At 34.0% G+C, this 25,179-nt stretch overlaps 4 protein-coding genes across 16 annotated transcripts in view; 2 read left to right on the plus strand and 2 right to left on the minus strand.

The window, feature by feature from the left end:
- Positions 1-268: 268 nt before the first annotated feature.
- On the minus strand, positions 269-3,986 carry LOC111790655 (serine/threonine-protein kinase-like protein ACR4). The gene is made up of 2 exons (XM_023671652.1): positions 3,670-3,986; positions 269-3,379 (listed from the first exon to the last, which is right to left on the minus strand). The coding sequence occupies exon 2, from the start codon at positions 3,113-3,115 to the stop codon at positions 401-403; it is 2,715 nt and encodes a 904-aa protein (XP_023527420.1). The 5' UTR covers positions 3,116-3,379; positions 3,670-3,986; the 3' UTR covers positions 269-400.
- A 3,867-nt stretch (positions 3,987-7,853) lies between these two features.
- Positions 7,854-15,750, minus strand: LOC111790659. 13 transcript variants are annotated; one of them, XR_002814524.1, is made up of 7 exons: positions 13,791-13,877; positions 10,422-10,852; positions 9,981-10,316; positions 9,530-9,567; positions 9,256-9,451; positions 8,250-9,159; positions 7,854-8,126 (listed from the first exon to the last, which is right to left on the minus strand). XR_002814524.1 is itself a non-coding variant. In XM_023671654.1 (5 exons), exons 2-5 carry the CDS (start codon positions 10,470-10,472, stop codon positions 9,145-9,147), a joined length of 741 nt encoding a protein of 246 aa, XP_023527422.1. In that variant the 5' UTR covers positions 10,473-10,852; positions 13,791-13,877; the 3' UTR covers positions 8,202-9,144. The 13 variants fall into 13 exon arrangements, 1 of the variants encoding a protein (XP_023527422.1); XR_002814514.1 differs by having other exon boundaries at positions 8,250-8,369; positions 9,066-9,159; positions 9,981-10,852; XR_002814516.1 differs by having other exon boundaries at positions 8,250-8,905; positions 9,066-9,159; positions 9,981-10,852.
- Positions 15,751-20,802: 5,052 nt separating this feature from the next.
- LOC111789943 (calmodulin-like protein 3) lies at positions 20,803-21,631 on the plus strand. Its single transcript, XM_023670677.1, has one exon. It carries the CDS (start codon positions 21,146-21,148, stop codon positions 21,599-21,601), a length of 456 nt encoding a protein of 151 aa, XP_023526445.1. The 5' UTR covers positions 20,803-21,145; the 3' UTR covers positions 21,602-21,631.
- A 1,558-nt stretch (positions 21,632-23,189) lies between these two features.
- The window catches only part of LOC111791515 (proline--tRNA ligase, cytoplasmic), an 8,697-nt gene continuing 6,707 nt past the window's right edge, over positions 23,190-25,179 (plus strand). The window contains exons 1-4 of the mRNA XM_023672896.1: positions 23,190-23,313; positions 24,507-24,571; positions 24,669-24,751; positions 25,027-25,119. Coding sequence (XP_023528664.1) covers positions 24,526-24,571; positions 24,669-24,751; positions 25,027-25,119 — 222 coding nt within the window. The 5' untranslated portion in view covers positions 23,190-23,313; positions 24,507-24,525. The remainder of the gene's footprint in view (positions 23,314-24,506; positions 24,572-24,668; positions 24,752-25,026; positions 25,120-25,179) is intronic.

Genomic DNA, 25,179 nt, shown 5'->3' on the forward strand with positions numbered 1-25,179 from the left:
CAAAGCCTTGAGTGGAATGAGGAACTTGAATAATTTACCTACTAGAGAGAGTTAATAGATTATATGCAACAATCATTGCTAGTAATTATTGTTCTTTTTTAGTTTTCCCTTTTAAGTTTTTCTCATCCTCTTTGGACTTTTCCTTCCAAGTTCTTCCTCTCATTTTTACACTCTTATAAAGAATGTTTGTTTTGTTACCAACGTCACTCGATTTGAGATCTCACATTATAATTTGTCAGTTATTCACGTTTGAGAAGAAACGATCGAGGCAGCTAATGTTCAAAGAAATGGGTATTCACAAACTGGAACATACAACAACAAAAAAGTAAGTTGTTAGAGAAAATAAAACTCAAAAGCTTTGGAATTTTGATTGTTTTTTGTTTTGAAGAGTCTCTCAACTTTAGAAATTGTGCTCCAAAAACAGCTTTTCCTGAGGGGAAGCAGGCCCAATCTCTTCCTCTAAACTCTTCAATCCATCCCCAACACCTCCACAATTCCCTACATTTCTTCCTTCCAAATTCTTTCCATCAACATCTGCTTCTGACACTGAGGATTTCCTCCTCTGGGACGACGTCACGCTCGGGAATGTAATCCACGACGGAGCTCTGAACTCGAACCTTTGATCCTCAGCTTCTGCTATATCCGTTTCGGACACTGAACGGTTCGATGATCTTTGAGATGACTTTTTGTGTAGTCTGCTGCTTCCCAAAACCACCTCGGTTGGTAAGATCGGTTGTTCGTTACACGGACTTCCCATCAGTTGGGCGAGAGCACGCTCTAATGCAGTTGTCACTTTGTCCATTGATGGCCTCTCCTTAGCTCTCATTCTCACACATTTGCAAGCTACATTTGCAATCCTCTTCAAGGCTTCGATATCAGAGGGCGGTTTTAATATCGGATCTAAAATTGCAGAGATATCTCCAGATCTTATCAAAGGCACTGCCCATTCTACTATGTTACCTTCTTCATATTGCATATCAATGGCTTTTCGACCACTGAGAATTTCTAGTAGCAAAACACCGAAGCTATACACATCGGACTTTGTGGTAAGGTAATGAAGTCTATAGTATTCAGGATCGAGATAGCCAAGTGTCCCAGCTGGTAGCTCAGCTAATGGAGAGCTACTATCTGTTGGTCCCAACAACGACAAGCCAAAATCAGCGACTCGAGCATTGTGCTCTTCGTCGATAAGAATGTTTGACGACTTAATGTCTCGATGAATGACGGGAGGACAAGCATAGCCATGCAAGTATTCGATTCCCCTGGCTGCTTGGACTGCAATTGTAACCCTTCTTATCCAATCTAATTGCTCTTTTAAGGTCTCGTTCTTGCCATGAAGGTGCTGATACAAGGAGCCATGAGCCATGAACTCATAAACCAGAAGCCTCTCTCCACCTTCTTCACAATAACCAAGCAGATTAAGCAAATGGGCATGGTTTAATCTTGATAGCAAGTCAAGTTCAGTGTGGAACTCTTTTGAATTCTTCTGCATATTTGGAGACATTATAGCTCGTTTGACTGCTACGACCGTCCCGTCCTTCAAAACACCTCGAAAAACACAAGAGAAACTCCCCTTTCCCACAATAGACTCTTCCTTAAACCCACACGTTGCTCTCTCGAGTTCTTCATAGGTGAACATCTGAGCCCGCCTTATCTTCAGCTCATCTAAGTCCGGACGTATTTTATAGCTTTCCTTCTGGAAGGCAGAGACTGTCACTTTGTTCTTCTTTGACTTCAACTCCTTTCCCGAGCAATGGCAGTTCCGTAGCTTGTATCGAACGTAAAAGATCGCAGTTATCGACACAATAGCTATCAAAAACACAGCAAAAGCAATCTCAGCTACAAGAACTGGCAGCTGCATAGACCAGAGCTTACCATTTTTCTTCACCAACAAACCATTTGATATCATAGATGAACAGTTTGATATGCATTCACCAGAAAAGCAACTTGAACAATTATACTCGCACTGCCTATCAGATTTTAAGGAACACTCAAATTTTTGGTACATCCCAGGAGGGCAAGCAGTACTGCAGGGCATACAAACATGAAAACTCGGCGACTTACACCGAGCTTTGTCTTGGCTTATTTCGTAGAAACCCGGAGCACAAGGAGTTGCTTTACAGATTCCAGGAGAGACAGCTAAAGGTAGAGAAGTAGGAAATCCAAGCCCCCAGCAGACAGGCAGGAGAGATTTTTCAGCTAGAATTCCACAGGTGAAGTAATCTCCAGCTGCAATGTCATAAACTTGAATCCCATCTGGTGCCGGAGTACTCGGTTTGACCGTAAAGCCCCAACAAATCACACCACGGTCCGAGCTTTTGATCCCACAGGCATGGAACTTGCCCCCAACAACAGAAGCTAATGGATCAACAGGAACCAAGTCAACATTTCCTTCACCCGAATATGCTACCGAAATCTCCTCTTCAATGTCTAAGCTCCTTCCCCAACAGAACGCTCTCGACCTCACGCCCTCTAGAATCCCGCAAACATGATATCCACCAGAGGCAATCTTTTGAAACCTCATATCTTTAGGTATCAAACTGATCACCCGGCTGCTTGTCTCATCACCCCAGCAGAAAACAGTTCTATTAAGAGAAAACAGTCCACAATTGAACTCAGACCCCGCCGAGATCGACTCGATAGGGCCATCAAACTCAAAGGTTCTAGTCATGTTATATCCCCAACAATCCACAAAAGACATGTTCCTACGCCTTCCAGTCAAAGGCATTCGAAGTCCACAGAGATGATAATCACCAGCACTGATTTCTTGATATTGAGCTCCTTTGCTCATAGGCTGAGGAACACCCATTTGAACATAGCCACTACTTCCCCAACAATAAGGTTGGTTTGAATCCAAAAGAAGCCCACAAACAAACCCATCACCAGCAGTAAGACCAATGAAAGGGAAATGAGAAGGGGTTCCATAAGTTATGGCTGAATTTGAACCAAAACAGCTCACAAGACTAGACCCATCTGACTTTAAACCACAGAAAACAGGCCCTTTCTCGCCATAAGACACAGCAACAGGAGACATTGAACCTAAACCAGACACTAAAAGACACATATCTGCAAAAACAACCAGTTCTACAAACAATCCACCTCTCCAGCCAAACATCTTGTTCAAGAACAAAAGAATCAATCACTCAAAGAATGAAGAACAATCTCCAGTTCAAATGTTCCATGAACAAACAGAAAAACATTACAATTTAAGAAAACAAGAAGCAAGCAATGTAAAATCCACTCCCATTCTGTTCCAAATCCCAATACATTCATAAAGCAAATATTCCTCAGATTCAACCAGATTCAGATAAGGCAGAAACGAAGCAACAAAATTACCCATTAAACCCCCATGGCTGCTTCCACGAAATCGCCTTCCGATCTAGAAAAAAGAAGAGAATCATGAGAATTGCTGTAGGGAAAAAGGAAGAACAGAGCAAGAAAAGAAGAAGGGAAAAGGTTGCGATGAAATGAGAAACTTAAATGCCGAAACTACAACTTCTGACATTGGGAAAAGCGTAGGTGAAGACATTAAATGAGAAGTTAATGCGATTTTGATCTTTTCATGCCTGGATTACTGCACTCCACCACTCAATCCCCCCAAAAACAGTGCTACTTTTCCCCCTTTTTCCCCTTTTTCTTTAAACGATTTCGATCAATCTTTGACCTCACCAACGAATAATCGAAGCGGCATTGTCTTCTTGCCCCGCCGATTCAAATTTCTTCAAAAACTGGAATGGGCGTCTCCTGGTTTCGAAGCTATCCGTCACTGCATATCACAGAAACGGGAGAATTAATGGAACAAACAAGGCGCTGCTCTGCCTCTCCCTCGATCGAAATTAATTCTTGTACTTTTTGTCCAAATCAAAAACGGCAGTTGGGATTATCAGAAAAAAGCATTTTCCACCATTTTTGTTCATGTGTCTGTGGTTTTTCGCTGCTGAGTTCTTAATTTCATCATTTCAGTTTCTTTTATCCGTTGCTTCATTTGTGCCGTTACAATTTTTCTATTACAATAAAATATCCATAATTTTGTTCTTAATATATATATTTTTTCAAATATTTTATTATTCTCTAACTTACCTTTTTATATATATATATATAGAGGTTTGACTTCATCCGTCATCATAATTCAACCAGTCAAAATGTTAATGGCCACGAGCTCTATCGTGGGTGTATCAGCCTATGTCCATCGCTAGCAAATAATGTCTATTTTGGCACGTTACATATAGTCGTCAACCTCACAACTTTAAAATGCGTTACAGAGAAGTTTTAACACCCTTATAAGGAATATTTCTTTCCACTCTCCAATCGATCGGGATCTCACAATGGGTGTCGAGAATTCGATCTCTAACTATGCAATTGTAAAATTCCAAGAAAAAAAATGTGAGCACGTAGTTTACAGTTGGACTATGTTTATGTTGACATTTGTACATTTTGAAACTACTTCGGTTCATTTCAGTTGCCCAGTACTTTCAGAACTGTTTATTCATATAGTCCTTGTATTTAAAAAACGTGCGTTTTGGTTCCTGTAATTCCAGCAAGCGTAAATTTTGATAATTGTTTGGAAAATTCAGACACATTTTATAAACGTTTCAAATCGAAAAAAAATAAAAATTAAAATGTTCGCCTTTAAGAATACATGAATCAAAATGAGTATCTAAACTAAACGAAAAAGTAAAAGAATCTTAATAGAATTTAAATCAAAAACATTTTTTTAAAAGTCATTTTTTTAAGTATAATTTCTCTCTCATGTTTAAAAAAATAAAATAAAAATTTGAGATTAAATTAAGATTTTAATTTTTTTTATGAGTACATTTAAAATTATTTTTTTCTTCTTTTAAATTTAAAACATTTAAATGGTATATTAAAAATAATTATATTATTTCTATTATTTAAAAAAAAAAATCTTACTTTTTTTATTTTTTTATTTTATTTTATTTTTTCAAGACCATTTAATTCCAAATGCATTATGATTTGAACCAAGAAGTAAATAATTGAATGTCGGTCAAAAAGTAAGGTTCCTTGTAAGTCAAAAAGTTCGGGTGCAAAACTTCATTTATCTTTGAAATCTTTTAACCTAATTCATTTCTATTTTTAATTTTGTTGCATAATTTTTCGATAAATTGTCGCCTCTGATCTATATTTTGATCTATAAAGCGTCGGTGAGGTGTTCGTAATTACATTTGTATATGATATTCACTTTTAAAATAAAATCCGTGATAATAACAGTGTATTTGTTCTTTGGTTTTGATTTTCAGACATTACTGCATAATCTACGTTTTCATCTATGAAGCACCGGTTAGATGCTCGTAACTACATTTGATTTGATTTCTCAATCTTAAACCAAAACCCGTGATATATAACTGGTTTTTTTAGTGTTATTCTGTATAAAGATTAACTTTTACCATAAATAATTAAATTTATTTTTTATTCACAGTAATTTTTTTTTTTTAAATCTTCTTTTTATGGAACTTTTTTTTCAAAAAAAAAAATTAAATTTTAAAGAAAGAAATTGAATAAACTTAAAATATAATTTTAAAGTGAAATAAATAGTCGTTTTTGTACCGTTCCAAATTTGAAGTAAATTTCTACTTTCTCGATGTCAGAAAATTTTAGGGTTTAGGGTTTAGGGTTTTATTAATAAATAAACTTAAAATATTTCAACATTTCATGAAATATCGATACGAATGTCGACATGTCCACGAAAATTTAATACCTTGATCATAACATTATGACTTGAATATTTATTTACTAGGACTAATGAGCGATAATTTTCTCGTCAAATTTGGCTCGGTTTATTTAGTAGACTCTATTTTCTTATGCTACATTGTGTCGAAATCATGATCATTAATTACGAGTATAATTGATGTACCTATAAACGTTTAAACAACGATGTCGACCTCGTAAATTTATTCAAACTAAAATTAAAATTTTAATTTCTGATATGATACTATAAAAAAAATATATATATTATATGATAATTATATCTGCTGCGACATAACCACGTTATCTACTTGTCTTGAAATGTTTCAAAGAGATAAAACACACGTCCTTTTAGCACGTATAGATACTAACTTCCAATTCTTTTAAATATTTCTTAATCATTTCATAAAATTATTATCGTTTTGTGCATTACACTTAAAAATATTTTGTGAATACGTTAACAGTAACGCATCATGTCTAAAATTCACGTTATGCGGTCGTTTGAACACCCTCTAAGCATAGCTCAGTAGTAATTAACGCATACTTCTTTTCTTAAAGTCAAACGTTCAACCTTATAGATTTGTGTGATGGGGTGTGCCTATTTTTAAATTATTTATTTCAACATTGACTTTTGGTAACACATTTATGATATATATATATATATATATATTATTGATTTAATAATATATTATATTTTTATATTCAATTCAATTTTATAATATTTTTATGCACTTTTTTTTTCCTCGAGTCCAACAATTATGTCAGCAATTTATTCTGGGTATTCATGGGTTGAATTGAGTTGAGTTTGAACATTTTTTTAGATTCAAGCTAATTGTTCGAGTCGTAAATTTAACATTTTTAAAATCCAACCTTATTTTTACTTTAAAATTAGATAAAAACAGGTATATATATATACTTATATACTTGATTCAACTTAATAAGTTCATAACTCGACTTAAACAGTATCGATTAAGTTGAGTTGATTGAGTTTTTACGTCATTGAATTTTTTTTTACGTTCACATTTTAGTACTATCGGTTGGTGACAAAAATGTCGTAAACGCTGGCATAGGATAAAAAAGAAGTATGAATATAATATATGAAAGGATTTAAGAGCATTGAAGGAGAAGCATTGATGCCCTTTTTAAGACTTGTGTTTGTATTATTGAGGATAGGGCTTTGGTTGGCCTTATCTTTACCTCAAATTTATTTATTTATTTATTTATTTATTTATTTATTTATTTATTTATTTATTTATTTATTTATTTATTTATTTATTATTCTAATTTAATGAAACCACAAAAATATGAAGCTGTCCATTCATAATTTGGACCAAGAAAATGACAAGTTGCTTCAACAACCACATTGTGAATAAATTCAATTTTTTTAGGTATTTAAAACCTATTTTATTTCACCTTCAAAAATAACGTTTTCGAATATTAAATAACATATAATTTTGATGTCGCACGTTGGTTGGAGAGGAGAACAAATCACCATTTACAAGGGTCTGGAAACCTTTCACTAGCAGACGCGTTTTGAAGCCTTAAGGGAAAGCTCGAAAGGGAAAGCCTAAAGAGAACAATATCTACTAGCTTTGAAGCCTTAAGGGAAAGCTCGAAAGGGAAAGCCTAAAGAGAACAATATCTACTAGCGGTAGATTTGGGTCGTTACAAATACACGAATTTCAACCATTGATTTTCTAATAAACTCGTATTAATTTATTTTTTAAAATTATTTTTATAATCGATAAAAGTCGATATCATTAATAAAATAAATGATTAAACTCGGAGAATATTTTGTTGTAACCACCTATCATAGAAGATTTTAAAGATTATATTCCCAAATTAAAAACATTAATTATAACACGGATTATAATTGGAATTTTTATCTAAAAACATATAAGTGTAGTTGTTGCTTATTACGTCAAAAACGTTCAATTTCTTAGACGTGCTCGAAGTTATATCTATTTAGTTAGTTGGTGTATTATATTTAAATAATTTAATAGATGGTTGATATTTTAATTTTTTATCTACTTGGTCAGTTTAATATTTAGGTAGCACCGACTTAAGTAGTGACATAAGAACCTATGAAACACGGTAGAATCTATTTAAAGTCTAGCCCATACAACCTAAAAGCTCAAGGAAACTTATGATTCAATACTCTTTCAATTTCATTTATTCAAAACTACATTAATGAATCATGTGTCTCACCGTAAATTAGCGATATTATAAAACTCATTAGAAAAAGTAGTGTGGCAGATTTAGAGATGTACACGAGGCAAGGACGGGAAAGGCGTCACTACTCTGTCAATGCCCATTCCTACGAAATGCTTCATACATTTTTACGATGATCGAGGAAAAGATTCTCCGAGGCTCGAGGTAGGAGAGATTTGTAGAGAGTGTTCTAGGACCAATTTCAACCAGGCCTAAGAAGACAAGAAACATTCTAAAACTCATGTTTATTAAAGTGAGTATCATCATATAATGAACTCAGAAATGTGTCACTAAAGAATCTTGTTTATACGAATTCCTTCACATAAGAAACTCACCAGCATTACACACATGATTTCTTCCATAACATCATAAAGAGTTGTTACCATTCAACTGAAGAAGAAACCTGCATACAAGCTTGTTCTTTCCCAGGAAAAAGATGTTTGATTCAACGCAACCTGCAACAAGTTACAATCTTAGGGACACAAAATGTCAATCTTGTTAGGGGCAGTTGGAAGTATCATCAAAGATCAAAAAGCTAGATTTGTATTTAATGGGGTGAGGGAAAAACAAGACACGTCTCCTAAGGGGCGATAGGGATCTATCTATTTAGGTTAAAACAAGATACGTCTCCTGAGGGAAAAACCATATCTCACGGAATGTTATTGAGAGTCACATATCTATTTCTAGTGAAACACTTATAACAAGTGGAGTACGGAGACTTTAATTTAAGAGAAGTAGTACACGTCAATTACCATCGTACTATGTTCATTTTGAAAAGGTCATTTTTTAACTACTTGAAAAAGCATTCCAAACAGGCCCTAAAATTGACCGATTCGATTTTGAAAATGCATAAACACGAACGTTAACCTTTGAAATCTGGGCGATCTTCGATCATCGACGCTTGAAAGCATTTTCTTCAGATGGAAACAATCCCATGACAACAGCAACGACAATCCACAATTCTAAGAATTCTGAATCTGGACGCCTACATCTATTACCATCTATGTGATATGATGTATTACTTAGCCAATTCAAGATCCAAAAATTATTGTTGGAGTAATACATTTCTAAAATAAGCTGATCGATTTTAAAATTCTCAAAATGAACAGCCTTTCCAGGAGAAAACACATAATAAAGATATTCATACGTACTATTAATGTGATTCTTCCTTAGACCACTGTAGATGTGAAGAAACCGATCCTTCCATGTTCCATCATGTCCCAATGCACTTTACGAACTCACAGTCTAATAAAAAGAACTATACGCATAAGTATTTTCATCAAATGATAAGAATTTAATCATACAAAGGGGTAAAAGGTTTTAATGAATCGAGTATTGGACCTTTAAAATGAGCCGCCTGGATCTTCTAAGCAGCCCCCGTTTTTTAGTTACACTTCTTAAAACTCTTCTATCTGGTTCACTATAACAACGTCTTGTTTCATTTTTAGTGAGTTTCTTCCTCTTATGTGCTCCATTAGATTCGAGAATATGAGATACAGGCAACGGCTTCTCCAAAGATTCAGGAAATTGAGAGTATCTGGAAAAAAAAATGGAATGATGGCATCAAACCACAAGTTAAAATAGTTAAAAGGCCTCACATTAGAAAAATGTTTACTCTGAAATCTCCATTGTTGCACTTAAGTTGTTCCTCTCCTGCAAGCAAAGATATTATCACAATCCATAGAGTGATTGAAGCGAGAAAAACAACTGTAATTTCTTCATTTTTTATGGTAGGAAAAAAATAGGTATCAAGATTTTCATTGCAAAAACAGTGTATTAGAGACCCCAGTTAGGAATCACGGATCTCTACAATGGTATGATATTGTCCACTTTGAGCATAAGCTCTCGTGGCTTTGCTTTTGCTTTTTGTTAATTAGCCAAGGTGGGACTCCTCTCCCAACAACCCACTAAAGGAAGAAGAAGGCGGGGGATAAGAGCCTAGGGGGATGATCATCAGACTGACAATCGTACGCAATTTGAAGATTTTTGAAAATTAGAAATATAGCAACCATGATATACTCATAGATGCAGAACACAAGCAAATTGGCAACGAAACAACACCTTACCAACTTCTCTGCACTTGTTTGCAAGCTGTAATCAGAAACGTCTGTAGGACATTGTTCAATATCTGATGATTCCACGTCCATAAAACCAGCGGCTAAGCTTCCTGGATTATCCACACAGAGATTTAAAATACGGCAGCTATTCTGTAGTGTTGAAGTTTCGCAAATATCACTTTCAAGTATAAGATTTTGATGGTCTGATGTGGAAAGACTAGATGGACCACCAGAAACTGGATCAGAAATATCTGTTTTTCGTAAAGCATTGTTCATATCATTATCAAGATTCATTTCACGATTATCCTCTTCAGTACAAATTCCAGACCCAGCAAGTTTCTGGTTCTGCACATCAAAATCAGTTTCAGAAGAAATGATTGTCTGAGCTTCATCTAAATGCTCAAATGCATCTGCATTAATGGCATGAGACGTAATTGCAGAGAAGATTACAGATCCATTAGCTTCATCTAGTTGGTCAGTCACCATGCATTTATCTGTCATCAGGTTCGAACTGGATGGAGCCTCTTTCTGTAAATAGTCATCCTTCAATAGGCCAGGATGATTGTTCCACTGAAAAGACTTGGCAAATTCTTTATGACCTTTAAACCAACAGAGATTCTGTTGCAGACATTTGTCTCTGTAGATGCTCTCACAGATGTAACCCTCATTTTTTAATCTTTAGGTCCAGTCCAAAGGGCTAGAATTTAAATCCACGAACAGATTAATCCCCTCATCAGACCAGACATAGAATTCAATAGCAGATGGGAAGACTTCTGGAGAAGTTTTAGGAGAACCAGCAGAAGCATTTGCATTGTCAGCGAGACATGTATCGTTCTCTACACATCTACTTTGGATCTCAGGAATGTTTCCCGTCATATCACCTGAAACCAATCGTTCTAGTCAGGGCTTACTCTTTGAATCACTTTTTGACTAGCACTGTATTAGTCATGTCAAAGATTATGTTAATGATTTCCCATAATGTATTACACTGCCAAAGCCATTCTAGTACGGACATTGTTCAGAAAGGACATTTTCTCGAATATTACGTTGCAAAATAAATGTTAAATGTTTAAATACTTCTTCACAAATGCAGGAAATAATTCATTGACAAACAATTTTCACATCTATAAACTGATTTGACCACCCGTTCTGTTTTTCAATTGGCGTCCTGAAGAGGAAGAGTTTGAACAAGAAAAAGATCTTCATCCATTACTTTATTTGACAGCAAGAAGAACTATCAGGATACAAAACATGCAAAAGAATAGATGACAAGGCCGAAAGACCAATACACCAGAAACGAATTTACGCTTAAGCTACTCACTTTGTGGTTTACTTTTTAGTATTTAATAAATATATTATGAATCCAGTACCTATAAATCCGAAGATGTATAGGCATTGTTACACAGACATTAAACTTTTGATTTCGTCAATTGAGCCGAGACACAAAAAATTTAGAATTACCACAGTATTAACCCTTTATATAATGCAGTTAATTTTTGCATAGAAAACAAATTGAATTAATGCACATGAAAATATCCTTTTGTACCACTGGATGTCCTCTTTAAATAAAANCCCCCCCCCCCCCGACACGATTAGATTTCTTCTTTATTCTGTCATTGTAGTCTATATCCTTAGGATGTTCTATAATTTCTTTAGAGGTGCAGAATGCTTCCTGAAATCTTTACATGTCTTCCGAAGAAAGAAACAGCTGCAGGATAGATTTCCACTTAATTAGTTTGGTTATCAATGCTTGTAAATTCCTTTCCAAATGCAAATCTAGATTCTCAGTTCTCATGACGGTAAACCAAGAGGTAAAATTGAAGTAAAAGAATGTCTTGGACATGGAACTTTTCTTTTCCTATTCCTCGTCGTGATTATTGCAGATTTTCTAAGAAGGTTGTTTCAGAAAAAGCTCTCAACGGCTCTGTAATGAAACAGAGCTGAGGGAGAATTCAATTCAGCACAACCATCACTAGTGGCTAATGATAATTTTTTTCTTTTTTCTTTTTTCTTCTTCTTATGTTTATGAAAACCCCAACTTTCATTTAAGAGACAATGGAAGAATATAAGAGCATACACAAAGTAAACCCCACAAAAGGAGCTACTTTACAGAAAGGGACTCTCAAGCAAAATAAGACTTAATAATTATATAAAGATTTCTTCACCAATACCCAAAGAGAAACATGGAATCTCACAAGGGACCAGACATCAAACGACTGCCTATCAAACCCTGAAAATTATATTATTTCTCTCTCCCAAAGACCCCATAACAAACCACACATCCCAGCTTGCCATAAAATCTTCCCTTCTCCCGAAACGACAGATGGAAGATAAACTTCATGATCATATTATTAAAAACTCTATTGGGCAAATTGAAGGCAGAACACACTTAAGTAATTTCAGATCAACTACGCATAATCACAACTCCAAAATAAAGGATAAAAAATTCTTCTTATTATTAAAGAGAAGAAGAGTAACAAAAGCCTTCAAAATCCTGGAAATTCTGTAAAAGGTCGCTTGTATGAGAATATCAAGAGGATAACCTATGAGTTGTGAGCGTCAATACTGATAAACCGGAAGTTCTTCCAGGATGATCATTTTGGGGCTGTAGTCTGAGAAGGGATCTTTATCCTACGTGGTATATACACTACGACCCTTCAAATTTCACTTTTTTACATCCAATAGTGGAAAGAATCAAGAACAGATTAGAGAAATGTATGCATGGAAAATTTCCCAAAGGATGTAAAGTAATCTTAAAACAATCTTAGCTTGCTAGCTTGCCAAGTGTCACAGTCGTATTTTTCAAACCGTGCAGCGTGCTCCTGTCAGCAACGTGCGACTTACAACCTACACTCTTCTTAATGTGCTCCTCTATGCCTTTTTTCAAAAAACCAAGCAATGCAAGTTGCACAGAGGTTTCAATTAGGCAGGGGACTTAAGGATAGAGAACCTAGAATAAGACATGTTGCCATGGCTTCCAAGTCAGTTTGGAGGTTTGCACAGAAAGAAGATTTCATGGGCAATCATTTCTATCCAACAAACTTGGAAAGGATAAGGAGGCTCGTTCACAGGAGACAACGAAGACCTTGAAAGAACACAGCTCTAGGAACTTTCTGAAACACTATAAAGCCAAAGCAGCTCCTCCCCTTTTATTTAACTTATGCAATGGTAACATAATCAGTTCCTTAGGAAACAGGAAACGGCTCAAGTTCTAACTTCTAAGTAAGCTCACCACACAAAGTTCTAAACTGCAGGTTACTGAATTCTTTATCATTCAACAAGCCAAAACGATCAAAATCTTAGGAGTAAAACCAACCTCAGTTCTAATCTCATCAAACAACACATGAATATGCATCTGCAGGGAAGCTCAACAAATCTTACACGAAGTTAAGGACCTGAGGTATGAATTCAGGGAAGTTAGGGATAGTCAGTACCTTCAGCCAATCAAATAGACAGACAAATGAACAATCTAAACTCCGGTCAGCTCAGAAAATTAAACGTAACACGACAACTTCCCCAAATCGAAAGTCAACCCACTTCCACTTCTAGTCACCGAGCCATGGTGAACAAAACCAATTCCGTAAACCCAATTAAACTCATTATGTCTCCAACGCCAAAACGTCGGAAGTTCCCATTGCGTTTCACAATCACGAATCTGTTTGGCTACCGAGAAAATCGAGATAATGACAAAATTTTGAAATATAATGAACAGATTGGGTTCTGAGTCAAAACAAAATCTAGATTCCATTGACACAAGTAGTACAAATCTCTGGTAATTAAGGAAAGAAACTGAGAAATTACAAAGAAAATTTACGGTACCTGAATAGAAATTGTCCAAGAAAGCAAGCAGATAGTAACGATTTGTTCGAACTTTTACTTTGCGATGAGTCGATTAAGGAAACTGCTTTCCAGAATAAGATCTTAATTCTCAAACAGTCACGGCTTCGATTTCTATTTTTATTTTTTATTTTTTTATTTTGTAATTCAATAAAGTTCTAAATTTTTTCAATTTCGTACTTAATAAATTTTTGACTAAGTTTAACTTAAATTCAAACATGCTAAATAAAAAAAAAATAATAATAATAATAATAATAATAAAAGCTATAAAGTTCATTGAAATGTAAACTTCAATTTTCTATTAATTTAAAAAAATTAATATATTAGGTGTTATAGGTCGAGGTAAGCCCATCTCCTCTCGTGACATACTTTTTGCAAGCCCGTACCTCCTCCACTTGACTTACTTCCATTTTTTCTGAACGGTCACAGGTTCCTCCATTTCGAATCCCATCATTCTAGGTCACCTCATTTCGATCGTCTCTTATCGATCACCTTATTCTAATCACTTCGTTCTGGATCGCCCCATCTTTTGAATAAACAAATTCATCATTGAAATACGAGCAAACCAGATGAAACTTTCTTCCCTCAGATTTTGTCTGAGTGACATGTGAATTTGACTGAGAATTTGTCAACTTGAGCATGACTGCATGGATAAGACATCTAGATCAAGCTAGTTTTGTATTAGTATAGTTAAAACAAGTTTATTATGATTAAATTACAAGAACCAAATATGTCACCTAAAATAAACTCGTACCAACAAAGAAACAAGATTGTTGGAATCGAGGAAATCAAAATCAAGCTGAGTTGACTCAAAACGAAGACTCTTTGACCTAAAAATTCGCTAATTTGTGTTTTATCCATGCATGTCTAATTCTACGTGCATATTATTGATTCGTAAATCTAATTTTGAAAATAAGTGATTTATAAGACGAAAGAAACGGTTGAATTCGAGGTCACAAAAAGAAGATATCGAATTTAGGATTTAAAAGAGTGAGACTCTCCGAGACTTAGTTCGTTGACTTTGAAAATTAAAAAGTAGGGCTCGTTTTTATAGCCATTTGACTTTTGATTTTTGTTTTTGAAAAATTAAGGTTGTAAATTATGTTTGGTTATCCACTTTCTATTAATATTTAAAAAATTAATGTTATTTTTTAAATTTGACCAAAAATTCATGTATTTATTTAAGAAGANAACTTATGCAATGGTAACATAATCAGTTCCTTAGGAAACAGGAAACGGCTCAAGTTCTAACTTCTAAGTAAGCTCACCACACAAAGTTCTAAACTGCAGGTTACTGAATTCTTTATCATTCAACAAGCCAAAACGATCAAAATCTTAGGAGTAAAACCAACCTCAGTTCTAATCTCATCAAACAACACATGAATATGCATCTGCAGGGAAGCTCAACAAATCTTACACGAAGTTAAGGACCTGAGGTATGAATTCAGGGAAGTTAGGGATAGTCAGTACCTTCAGCCAATCAAATAGACAGACAAATGAACAATCTAAACTCCGGTCAGCTCAGAAAATTAAACGTAACACGACAACTTCCCCAAATCGAAAGTCAACCCACTTCCACTTCTAGTCACCGAGCCATGGTGAACAAAACCAATTCCGTAAACCCAATTAAACTCATTATGTCTCCAACGCCAAAACGTCGGAAGTTCCCATTGCGTTTCACAATCACGAATCTGTTTGGCTACCGAGAAAATCGAGATAATGACAAAATTTTGAAATATAATGAACAGATTGGGTTCTGAGTCAAAACAAAATCTAGATTCCATTGACACAAGTAGTACAAATCTCTGGTAATTAAGGAAAGAAACTGAGAAATTACAAAGAAAATTTACGGTACCTGAATAGAAATTGTCCAAGAAAGCAAGCAGATAGTAACGATTTGTTCGAACTTTTACTTTGCGATGAGTCGATTAAGGAAACTGCTTTCCAGAATAAGATCTTAATTCTCAAACAGTCACGGCTTCGATTTCTATTTTTATTTTTTATTTTTTTATTTTGTAATTCAATAAAGTTCTAAATTTTTTCAATTTCGTACTTAATAAATTTTTGACTAAGTTTAACTTAAATTCAAACATGCTAAATAAAAAAAAAATAATAATAATAATAATAATAATAAAAGCTATAAAGTTCATTGAAATGTAAACTTCAATTTTCTATTAATTTAAAAAAATTAATATATTAGGTGTTATAGGTCGAGGTAAGCCCATCTCCTCTCGTGACATACTTTTTGCAAGCCCGTACCTCCTCCACTTGACTTACTTCCATTTTTTCTGAACGGTCACAGGTTCCTCCATTTCGAATCCCATCATTCTAGGTCACCTCATTTCGATCGTCTCTTATCGATCACCTTATTCTAATCACTTCGTTCTGGATCGCCCCATCTTTTGAATAAACAAATTCATCATTGAAATACGAGCAAACCAGATGAAACTTTCTTCCCTCAGATTTTGTCTGAGTGACATGTGAATTTGACTGAGAATTTGTCAACTTGAGCATGACTGCATGGATAAGACATCTAGATCAAGCTAGTTTTGTATTAGTATAGTTAAAACAAGTTTATTATGATTAAATTACAAGAACCAAATATGTCACCTAAAATAAACTCGTACCAACAAAGAAACAAGATTGTTGGAATCGAGGAAATCAAAATCAAGCTGAGTTGACTCAAAACGAAGACTCTTTGACCTAAAAATTCGCTAATTTGTGTTTTATCCATGCATGTCTAATTCTACGTGCATATTATTGATTCGTAAATCTAATTTTGAAAATAAGTGATTTATAAGACGAAAGAAACGGTTGAATTCGAGGTCACAAAAAGAAGATATCGAATTTAGGATTTAAAAGAGTGAGACTCTCCGAGACTTAGTTCGTTGACTTTGAAAATTAAAAAGTAGGGCTCGTTTTTATAGCCATTTGACTTTTGATTTTTGTTTTTGAAAAATTAAGGTTGTAAATTATGTTTGGTTATCCACTTTCTATTAATATTTAAAAAATTAATGTTATTTTTTAAATTTGACCAAAAATTCATGTATTTATTTAAGAAGAGTGGAAATGAAACAATAGAATAAATTTAAAAAATAAAAAATAAAAAATAAAAAATGAAAATATTTATCATAATTTTAGTTTTTAGTTTTTTATTTTTTAAAAAATAAGCTTATAGATATTCGAATAAATTATAAATTAAATAATTTAAACATTTTTTAAAAATAAAAATAAAAATCATAGTAATAAAAAATAAAATAATTATGAAGGACACGTCCATTTTTATAATATTTATATATAGTGAAAATAATGACATGTGGATTTTAATATTTGGAGGCGAAATGTGGGCTGTGATTGAGGAATCAAATGAGTCAGCAAAAACCTCCAGCTCATCACCTTCTGGATTATCAACTTTTTTTAAAAAAGAAAAAAAAAAAAAAGAAATCTAGCGGTCACCTAGCTGTCACTTTAGAATCTGACAGCAGTTGTTATTCTCTCTATTTCCCTCTTCTTTGGAATACATTATCGGTCACCCAATTATTGTGCATAAAACTAAGCCTACATATCTGACTTTCATGTTCCCTTCCATTTGCTTTTTCGGAGACACATTGAACGAGCCCGACCGACTTTCGACTGGTTATAACGATAATCTTTCTTTTCAGCGTTTTTGTGTTTATTATATGTCTGGTTTCTACAATTTTAGATCTAGTTGGGTCAGTTTATAAACACGATAACTGCAAACACGATTTTTAAAGATGAAATAATTATCCAGCTGGGTCGGTGTGAATGTTTGATTAATCCACCACACCTAAATTGTGTGAAATTATCTTATTTATAATCAAATAAATTACCAGGATATGAAAATATTAATAAATAGAAAGATAACTATGGTAATAACGCAAATATCTAATATTTGCCTTATAATAAAATATAAAATATAATATATATGGTAAACTATAATTTATTACTAAATATCTTTAACAGTACGTTTATAAATCTTAAATTTAGTCATTTTAAATTAATTTTTATATAACTAATTTTATGATTTTTAAAAAATATATTAAATTAAAATTGGGACACTTTTATAAAGTATTGCCTTGCAAGGCACCAGCTATTTTCCACATAATTTATATCCATAAATTGTGGAGTTTTTTTTTTTTTTTTTTTTTTTTCAACTAAAATTAAATTATTATATATAATTAAATTTTTAATGGCGTATTTAGTATGGCCGGTCGTGACATTTTATGTAGTCAACTATTTCTTTAAACACTCGGCTGACAAATTTAAATTTTACATTCCGTCCTCAAACTTTCCTTTATTTAATTTTTAGTCCTTCGCTTTTAAATATTTTAAACTTTCCTTTATTTAATTTTCGGTTTAAAAATTATATTTTTAGTCCCTCAAATTTGGTTAGATTACATTCTGAGTCCTAAATTTTCATTTATTACTAATGAAATATTTGTAGAATAATTAAAAAAATATATTATTTTTTATTTTAATTTAAAATTATTATTTTTCTTTTTATGTTATTCTTCGTCAACCACGTTGTCAAATTCACCATCACAAAATACACTCTATTGAAGCTTCTCGAAATCACTTCATTCTTAATGTCAACCCATTGCTCAATTAGGGTTTCGACTACTGGTTTGGCATCAACTCCATGTGTTAAAGCTCTGAAAAGTGTAAAGTAAGTAGCGAACCAAAGAATCGTCACCTTAATTGATGATTTCATAGTAGAAACAGTGGTCGTAGATTGGAATTTTTCAAATATTCTCGCTATCTTACCAATCGTCATTCATCTTTCTCTATTATGTTGAAGCAACTACTACGGTAACAAAAGATGAAAAGCAAGTCAATAAATTCGATTGATAACCGAGCGTTGAGTAATAAAAAAATTTTGAACCCAAAAGAAAAAAAAAATCATATATTTAAAAGTTTATTTTTTATTATTAAGTAATTTAATAAATATTTTATTACCATATAAAAATAAATAAATAATGCCTTTTTTTTGGATGGTGACTTCTTCTTCGTGAGTTGCATGTTTTTTTCTAAGAAAAATAGTGTGGTGCATGTTNTATATATATATATATATATATATATATATATATATATATATATATATATATATATATTTAAAATAATACGTTAAGATAGTAACATCGATAAATTTTAATTTAAAAGACATGTTTTTAATTCAATAATTATAAAATAAGAGATCGGACCCTTAAAATAAAGTATTTTTATTCAATAAATTATGTTCGGGTTTGATAATTATTATTTTCAATATTTTTTAGTTATAATTATATAAAATAAAATTTATGTGGAAAAAGAAAGCAACGGCAATTTGGAAGATAGCCGTTAACTGATATAGTTGAAATGAGGACACGTGTCAGAACCCCATTAATCTAAGTCCTCTGGCCGTCGACGGCATAAAAAATCTCCTCATACGCGGGTCCCCAATTTTCTGTCCCTCCAACGGTCTTCTTCTCTTTACACCCATTCCCCTTAACGGTACGATTTTGTTTTCGTCAACGTCAAATTAAATAATTTAAAATGTACACTAATGTAATTAATGTTTTAATTTATTTTAAATGGTAAATTATTTATTTATTAGTTTAAATAATTTATCATTTAAAAGCGGAAATAAAATTCTTAAAATTTAGAAAATAATTAAAACTTACTAGCAGCGTTCTTGAGATCTTTTTTATACCAACTTTTCTGGTTATAAATTTTTTGAACCAAAACAACTCAGTTCGAGTTGTTCCGGTCATTTATTTTAGAAGTTTACATTAGTAAAATACGAGAATATTTTCAACTTAATATTCTTTTTAAAAAATAAAATATAATATTAAAACAATAGATAGTATACGTTGACTTAGTAAATATAAAAAAGAATAGTGTACGACAAAAATTAAATATGTTTTTATTATATTTAAATATTGCTACAACTATCAAATAAAAATTATTGTTATTATAAAAGAATATTAAAAAAAAAAAACCCTATTTATTAACGTTTGAAGCAAAGAATATTCTCCAAGTTAAAAAGATTAAATAACGTGTAGAAGAATTTAAAAAAAAAAAAAAAAGTGCTTGGAATATGAGGCAAAGTGTTTCCATGAGAAAAATACAATATTATTAATGAAAATTGTTTTATATAATGAATTTAGTTATAAATATATATATAAATAAATTATACTCTAAAAACATTAAAAAAAAAAGAGTAAATAGTAGGGGTGTTACACAAAGCTCGAGAACCCGATCAACTCAGTCAATTTAACATTTATGGATTAGTTTTTTCGATTTAGGTTGGGTTGAATTTCTGAAAAATTGAAAAATTCAAATCGGTTTATAGATTGTCACTTTTTTTTTTTGTTGGGTTAACTCGACCAATTAAAAAATAAAGTTATAATTCAATTTTACTATACTTTTAAGATTATTACGAAGATTAAGGATATTTGAAGTTTGTAATCAATGTTAACAATCTGCTGTAACTTGTTGAGTTTTATGAGATTTTAGTAATAAGTATGATAGATAAATATGGTTTAAAAAAAATAAAAAATAAAAAACAACCTAACAACTCAACCAAACTTGAAAACAGAGGGTTGAGTTATGAACTCTATTTTGGTTGCTCGAGTCACCAAATTAACCAATCTGAAATTTCTGGTTCATCCAAAAGATTTCTCAAACCCTCACAACCCGACCCGTGTACTAGTTGTATATAAAGTTCAAATTTAATTATGAAAAATTGGAACAAACAATTAAAAATACCAAACAAAATTTAGTTTTTAAATCCATAAAATAATTTGTGAAATTTGTTTAGATAAAGTAGAATTATATTATATTTAGAAGGGAAAAATGAATTAAAAATTTAATTAGTAGGCAAAATCCACCCACCAAACCACAATAATGGATGGTTACGCGTTTTTATTTTANTTAAAAAAAAAAAAAAAAAAAAAAGGAAGAGAATAAAAAAGTGCCCCAAAAAACGCGTGAACCATTTGCGAGCCCTTCAAAAAGGGGTCGGCCATGGAAACCGTTGGTTCATGTTCTTCATTTGTCTCTCTGTGTTTAGAAGTTTGTTTGAAACCCTAATTTCTCTCCCAAATTTTGTGGGGAACCAAACAATCTTCCACCACAGCCACCCATTCTTCGCTCACGATTTCTCCCTTTTTTACAATCTCCATTTCCGCATTGATTCCTCCTCTCTCTCTCTGTTTGCCTTCCCTCCATTCCCCTCTACACCACTCATTTTTCTTCCTCTTCTCCTCTGTTACGGTTTAATCTCCTCTTGCCGTGGCCCGCCGACCGAGATCTCATCCACACACGTTCATTAACTAATGGATCCGACGGAACTAAAGCGAGTGTTCCAGATGTTCGATCGCAACGGCGACGGACGGATCACTCAGAAGGAATTAAGCGATTCGTTGGAGAATTTGGGGATTTTCATCCCTGATAAAGATCTGACTCACATGATCGAGAAAATCGACGTCAATGGCGACGGATGCGTAGATATCGACGAGTTCGGTGAACTGTACCAGTCGATTATGGACGAGAAAGACGAGGAAGAGGACATGAGAGAAGCCTTCAACGTCTTCGACCAGAACGGCGACGGATTCATCACCGTCGACGAATTGAGGTCAGTTCTTGCTTCCTTGGGGCTTAAGCAAGGGAGAACTGTAGAGGATTGCAAGAAAATGATCATGAAGGTGGATGTGGACGGAGATGGAATGGTGAATTACAAGGAGTTTAAGCAAATGATGAAGGGAGGTGGATTTAGTGCCTTAGGTTCATGATATCTTTCTCACTTGATCACACACGTTNAAACCAGAGGAGGAGAGAGAGAGAGAGAGAGAGAGAGAGAGAGAGGGTGTTTTTCCATTAAGAGTCTGTATATAAAAACCTTGAAGATGACGATGAAGAAGAAGAAGAAGATGGAGGAAGAAGAAGGATGTGATCATTACACAAAGTTGCATGGAATATGTGTGCTCTCTATCCACGCATCCACCTTTCATTGGTTGCTGTTTTAGCCAATTGCCGTTTGACACGTATTGAGAATATAGTTTAAATACGTGAATGTGTTTTCAGTTTTTTTTTTTATTCCATGTAATTTAAAAATTAACTGTCGGGTCGGGTCGGCGCATCAACAGAATATTACTACGTTTTTTTGCCCTCTTTAATTAATTTGCAACTGAGTAAGAATGTTTTTGTGCTTTTTTTTTTCTCTTGTTTTTTTTTTTTAAAATAATTTCCTCCATGTATTATTTTTATTATTTCATAATTTTAACTTTTTTGACGATGCATGCTTCATACCAATTGGGCCATCGGGCCGTGCACATTTTGACATTATGCATTATATTAGACCGTTCACTACTTTGAGTATAAGTTCTCATCGCTTTGCTTTGAGCTTTCCCAAAAGTTTAGGGCATGACTCTAATACCATATTAGGTTAGATGAACTGAACACGACATATAATGGTATGATATTGTCCAGCATGACTAATTTTGGAGCATGATTTTGATACCATGTTAGGTTAGATGAACACGACTCTCTACAACTGTATGATATTGTCCATTTTGAGCATAAACTCTCATGACATTGCTTTGTGTTTCCCAAATTGCATTATAAAACCTTTGATCATTTCCTAAATTAGTCGATGTTCACTCAACATCTCCCCTACCAAATATTTAGTGGAATACTCTCTCTAGCTTTAGCGAACCTTTTTGAATATGATTATGAATGGATGCTCAATCTAGTCCCGTCCCATTTCTCATGTCCCTCCTCTAATGAGAGTACTCTATGTTTTTTTTTTCTTTGTAATTATTGGTTTATTATTATTATTTGTTCTCTTTCCAAACTAAAAAAAAAAAAAAAGGAACGTTCATTCCAAAAACTATAAATAATTTTTTTTTAAGTTAGAGTGGATCGTATCAAAATTTTAAAAAATATATTTTTTTTACTATATATACATATATTTATTATAATTTTATAATAATTTTTATTATTCATTTTTCAACCATTCATGAAAAAATTTTTTTTTTATTTGAAATGTAATTTAAATAATTGAAAATAAATAAATAAATAATTTTCAAAATAAATTTATATTTAATTAAAAAAAAAAAATGATAGTTCCATTCATCTATTTATTACATTCCAAACCATTGGATTGAGTATAAAAAATGTCTCAACCGAGATAACTCTCAAACAAGAGTATTCAACTAAGATGAGCTGGATGGGTTCGGTTCGGTTTTTATCAGGAAAAAAATCGGTTTTTCCATCGGCTAGCATCATTAGCGGGGAGAAATTCGAGTGGCAAGAACGGCGGGGAAGTCAGGCCCAGCCCAACGCCGAGGGGATGCAGTCGATGCCATTTTTTCTTCTCTTAAAAATGTTATTATCGAAAGATCAATCCATCCCTGTCCTGCCGTATGCTCAACCCTCAAAGCTTCTCGCATTTCATCACTGTCCGCAAGCTGGGTGTTCATCCAATCGCAGAAACCGATCCATTGTAAGTTTATTGCAGCTCTTTTATCACACTCACATGCTCTTTTTCAGTGGGTTTGAAGTATGTTCAACATCTTGGTTATCTATTCAATGTTCATTGTTCTGTTCATTTCAATTTTCTTAATTTGAAAACCACTACAAATTCATATTATGTCTGTGTTTCGTTTGAAATTCCTATTGTTTTCTTTGTGTTGCTGGGAAAGTTATCAAGTCTGAATGTTAATTTTCTTTTTTCGATAGAAATCCTGGATGGGGTGGGTTTGTATGGCTTGATGATTCGTGTTTCCTTGTTTATTTTGTTGCATTTTGTGGGAAAATTTGGCAGCAGAACTCACCCCAATTCAAATTTCATAGGGTTGACTTTGGATTCCTTCTCGTGTTTTGCTTTCTGAGATCCCACAATGGTTTGAGAGGAAAACAAAGCATTGTTTATAAGGGTGTGACAACCTCTCCCTACTCCCTACCAGACACGTTTTCAAACCTTGAGGGAAAGCTAAAAGAGGACAATATCTGTTAGCGGTGGGTTTGGACGGTTACAAATGGTATCAGTGCCAGATAATGGGCGGTGTGCCAGCGACGACGCTGGCCCCCAAGGGGTGGATTGTGAGATCTCACATCGGTTGGAGAGGAAAACGAATCATTGCTTATAAGGGTGTGGAAGCCTCCGGACACCGAGCAGTGTGCCGGCGAGGACGATGGGCCCCCAGGGGGTGGATTGTGAGATCCCACATCGGTTGGAGAGGAGAACGAAGCATTGCTTATAAGGGTGTGGAAACTTCTCTCTACCAGGCGCGTTTTAAAACCTTGAGGGAAAGCTTATGGAGGACAATATCTGCTAGCGGTGGACTTGGGCTGTTACAAATGGTATAGAGCTAAACACCGGGCGGTGTGCCAGCGAGGACGCTGGCCCCCAAGGGGTGGATTGTGAGATCCCACATCGGTTGAAGAGAAGAATGAAACATTGCTTAGAAGGGTGTGGAAACCTCTCCCCCTACCAAATGCGTTTTGAAACTTTGAAAGAACACCCGGAAGGGAAAGTCCAAAAAGGATAATATCTGCTAGCGGTGAGCTTGGGTTGTTACACGCTCATTCTTGCATGATAGATTGTTAGAACTTCTCCCAATGCCTACTTAATCACTAGTTTGTTTACTGTATTTCTTTGTCTATAATGAACCTTTTACCACGATTTTCTTGCAGAAGTTGAAAACCCGAAAACATGGCTGGTCCTAAGCCTGGTAGCTCTGCCACCAAACCAAAAGCTGGTAAATGATGTTCCTTTAATACAGCAGTTGTTTGTGCAATGTGTCCAATTCCCTGGTTTGGCTTGTGTTTACTTGTTCTTTGTTGTTCACTGGGCAGGCGGGAAAAAGGAGGTGAAGAAAGAGACTGGGTTGGGTCTCACTAATAAGAAGGACGACAACTTCGGAGAATGGTATTCCGAGGTGCTGTTTCGTGCACGGTTTTTGTTTTCTTCATTGCAAAATGACTCTTTATGTTCGGTAAAAACTATACGTATGAGTTTGAGAATGTTGTTTGACAGTCGTCGTAGTGAAGGTAGATCGTGTAATTTCACTCGAAGGCTGTCAACGTACATGTCTCAACCCATGTGTAAAATTATTCGTATGAGTCGACCTTTTCTTTTCGAGGGATCTCCCCTGTAATATTATGAACACGTTCTTTTCGATGACTTGAATAATTCTTTTTCTAGTTTGTCTAGGTGGTTGTCAGTGGGGAAATGATCGAGTATTACGATATCTCGGGCTGCTATATACTGAGGCCGTGGGCAATGTCTATCTGGGAGACTATGCAAGTAAGGATGCTAATCGTTCTATCGTCGATTTTACGATCTGTTCTTGTTTCGAAGTTCGAA

Source organism: Cucurbita pepo, chromosome LG03 (genome assembly GCF_002806865.2).
Source record: "Cucurbita pepo subsp. pepo cultivar mu-cu-16 chromosome LG03, ASM280686v2, whole genome shotgun sequence".
Classification (NCBI taxonomy): domain Eukaryota; kingdom Viridiplantae; phylum Streptophyta; class Magnoliopsida; order Cucurbitales; family Cucurbitaceae; genus Cucurbita; species Cucurbita pepo.

Coding starts and splice junctions, on each gene's coding strand:
- LOC111790655 (XM_023671652.1), bottom strand. CDS start 3,115: ATGTTTGGCTGGAGAGGTGGATTGTTTGTAGAACTGGTTGTTTTTGCA.
- LOC111790659 (XM_023671654.1), bottom strand. CDS start 10,472: ATGACAGATAAATGCATGGTGACTGACCAACTAGATGAAGCTAATGGA. Junction 9,568..9,980: donor AAACAAGTGCAGAGAAGTTG/GTAAGGTGTTGT, acceptor CTTTGCTTGCAG/GAGAGGAACAACTTAAGTGC. Junction 9,452..9,529: donor GCAACAATGGAGATTTCAGA/GTAAACATTTTT, acceptor TTTTTTTTCCAG/ATACTCTCAATTTCCTGAAT.
- LOC111789943 (XM_023670677.1), top strand. CDS start 21,146: ATGGATCCGACGGAACTAAAGCGAGTGTTCCAGATGTTCGATCGCAAC.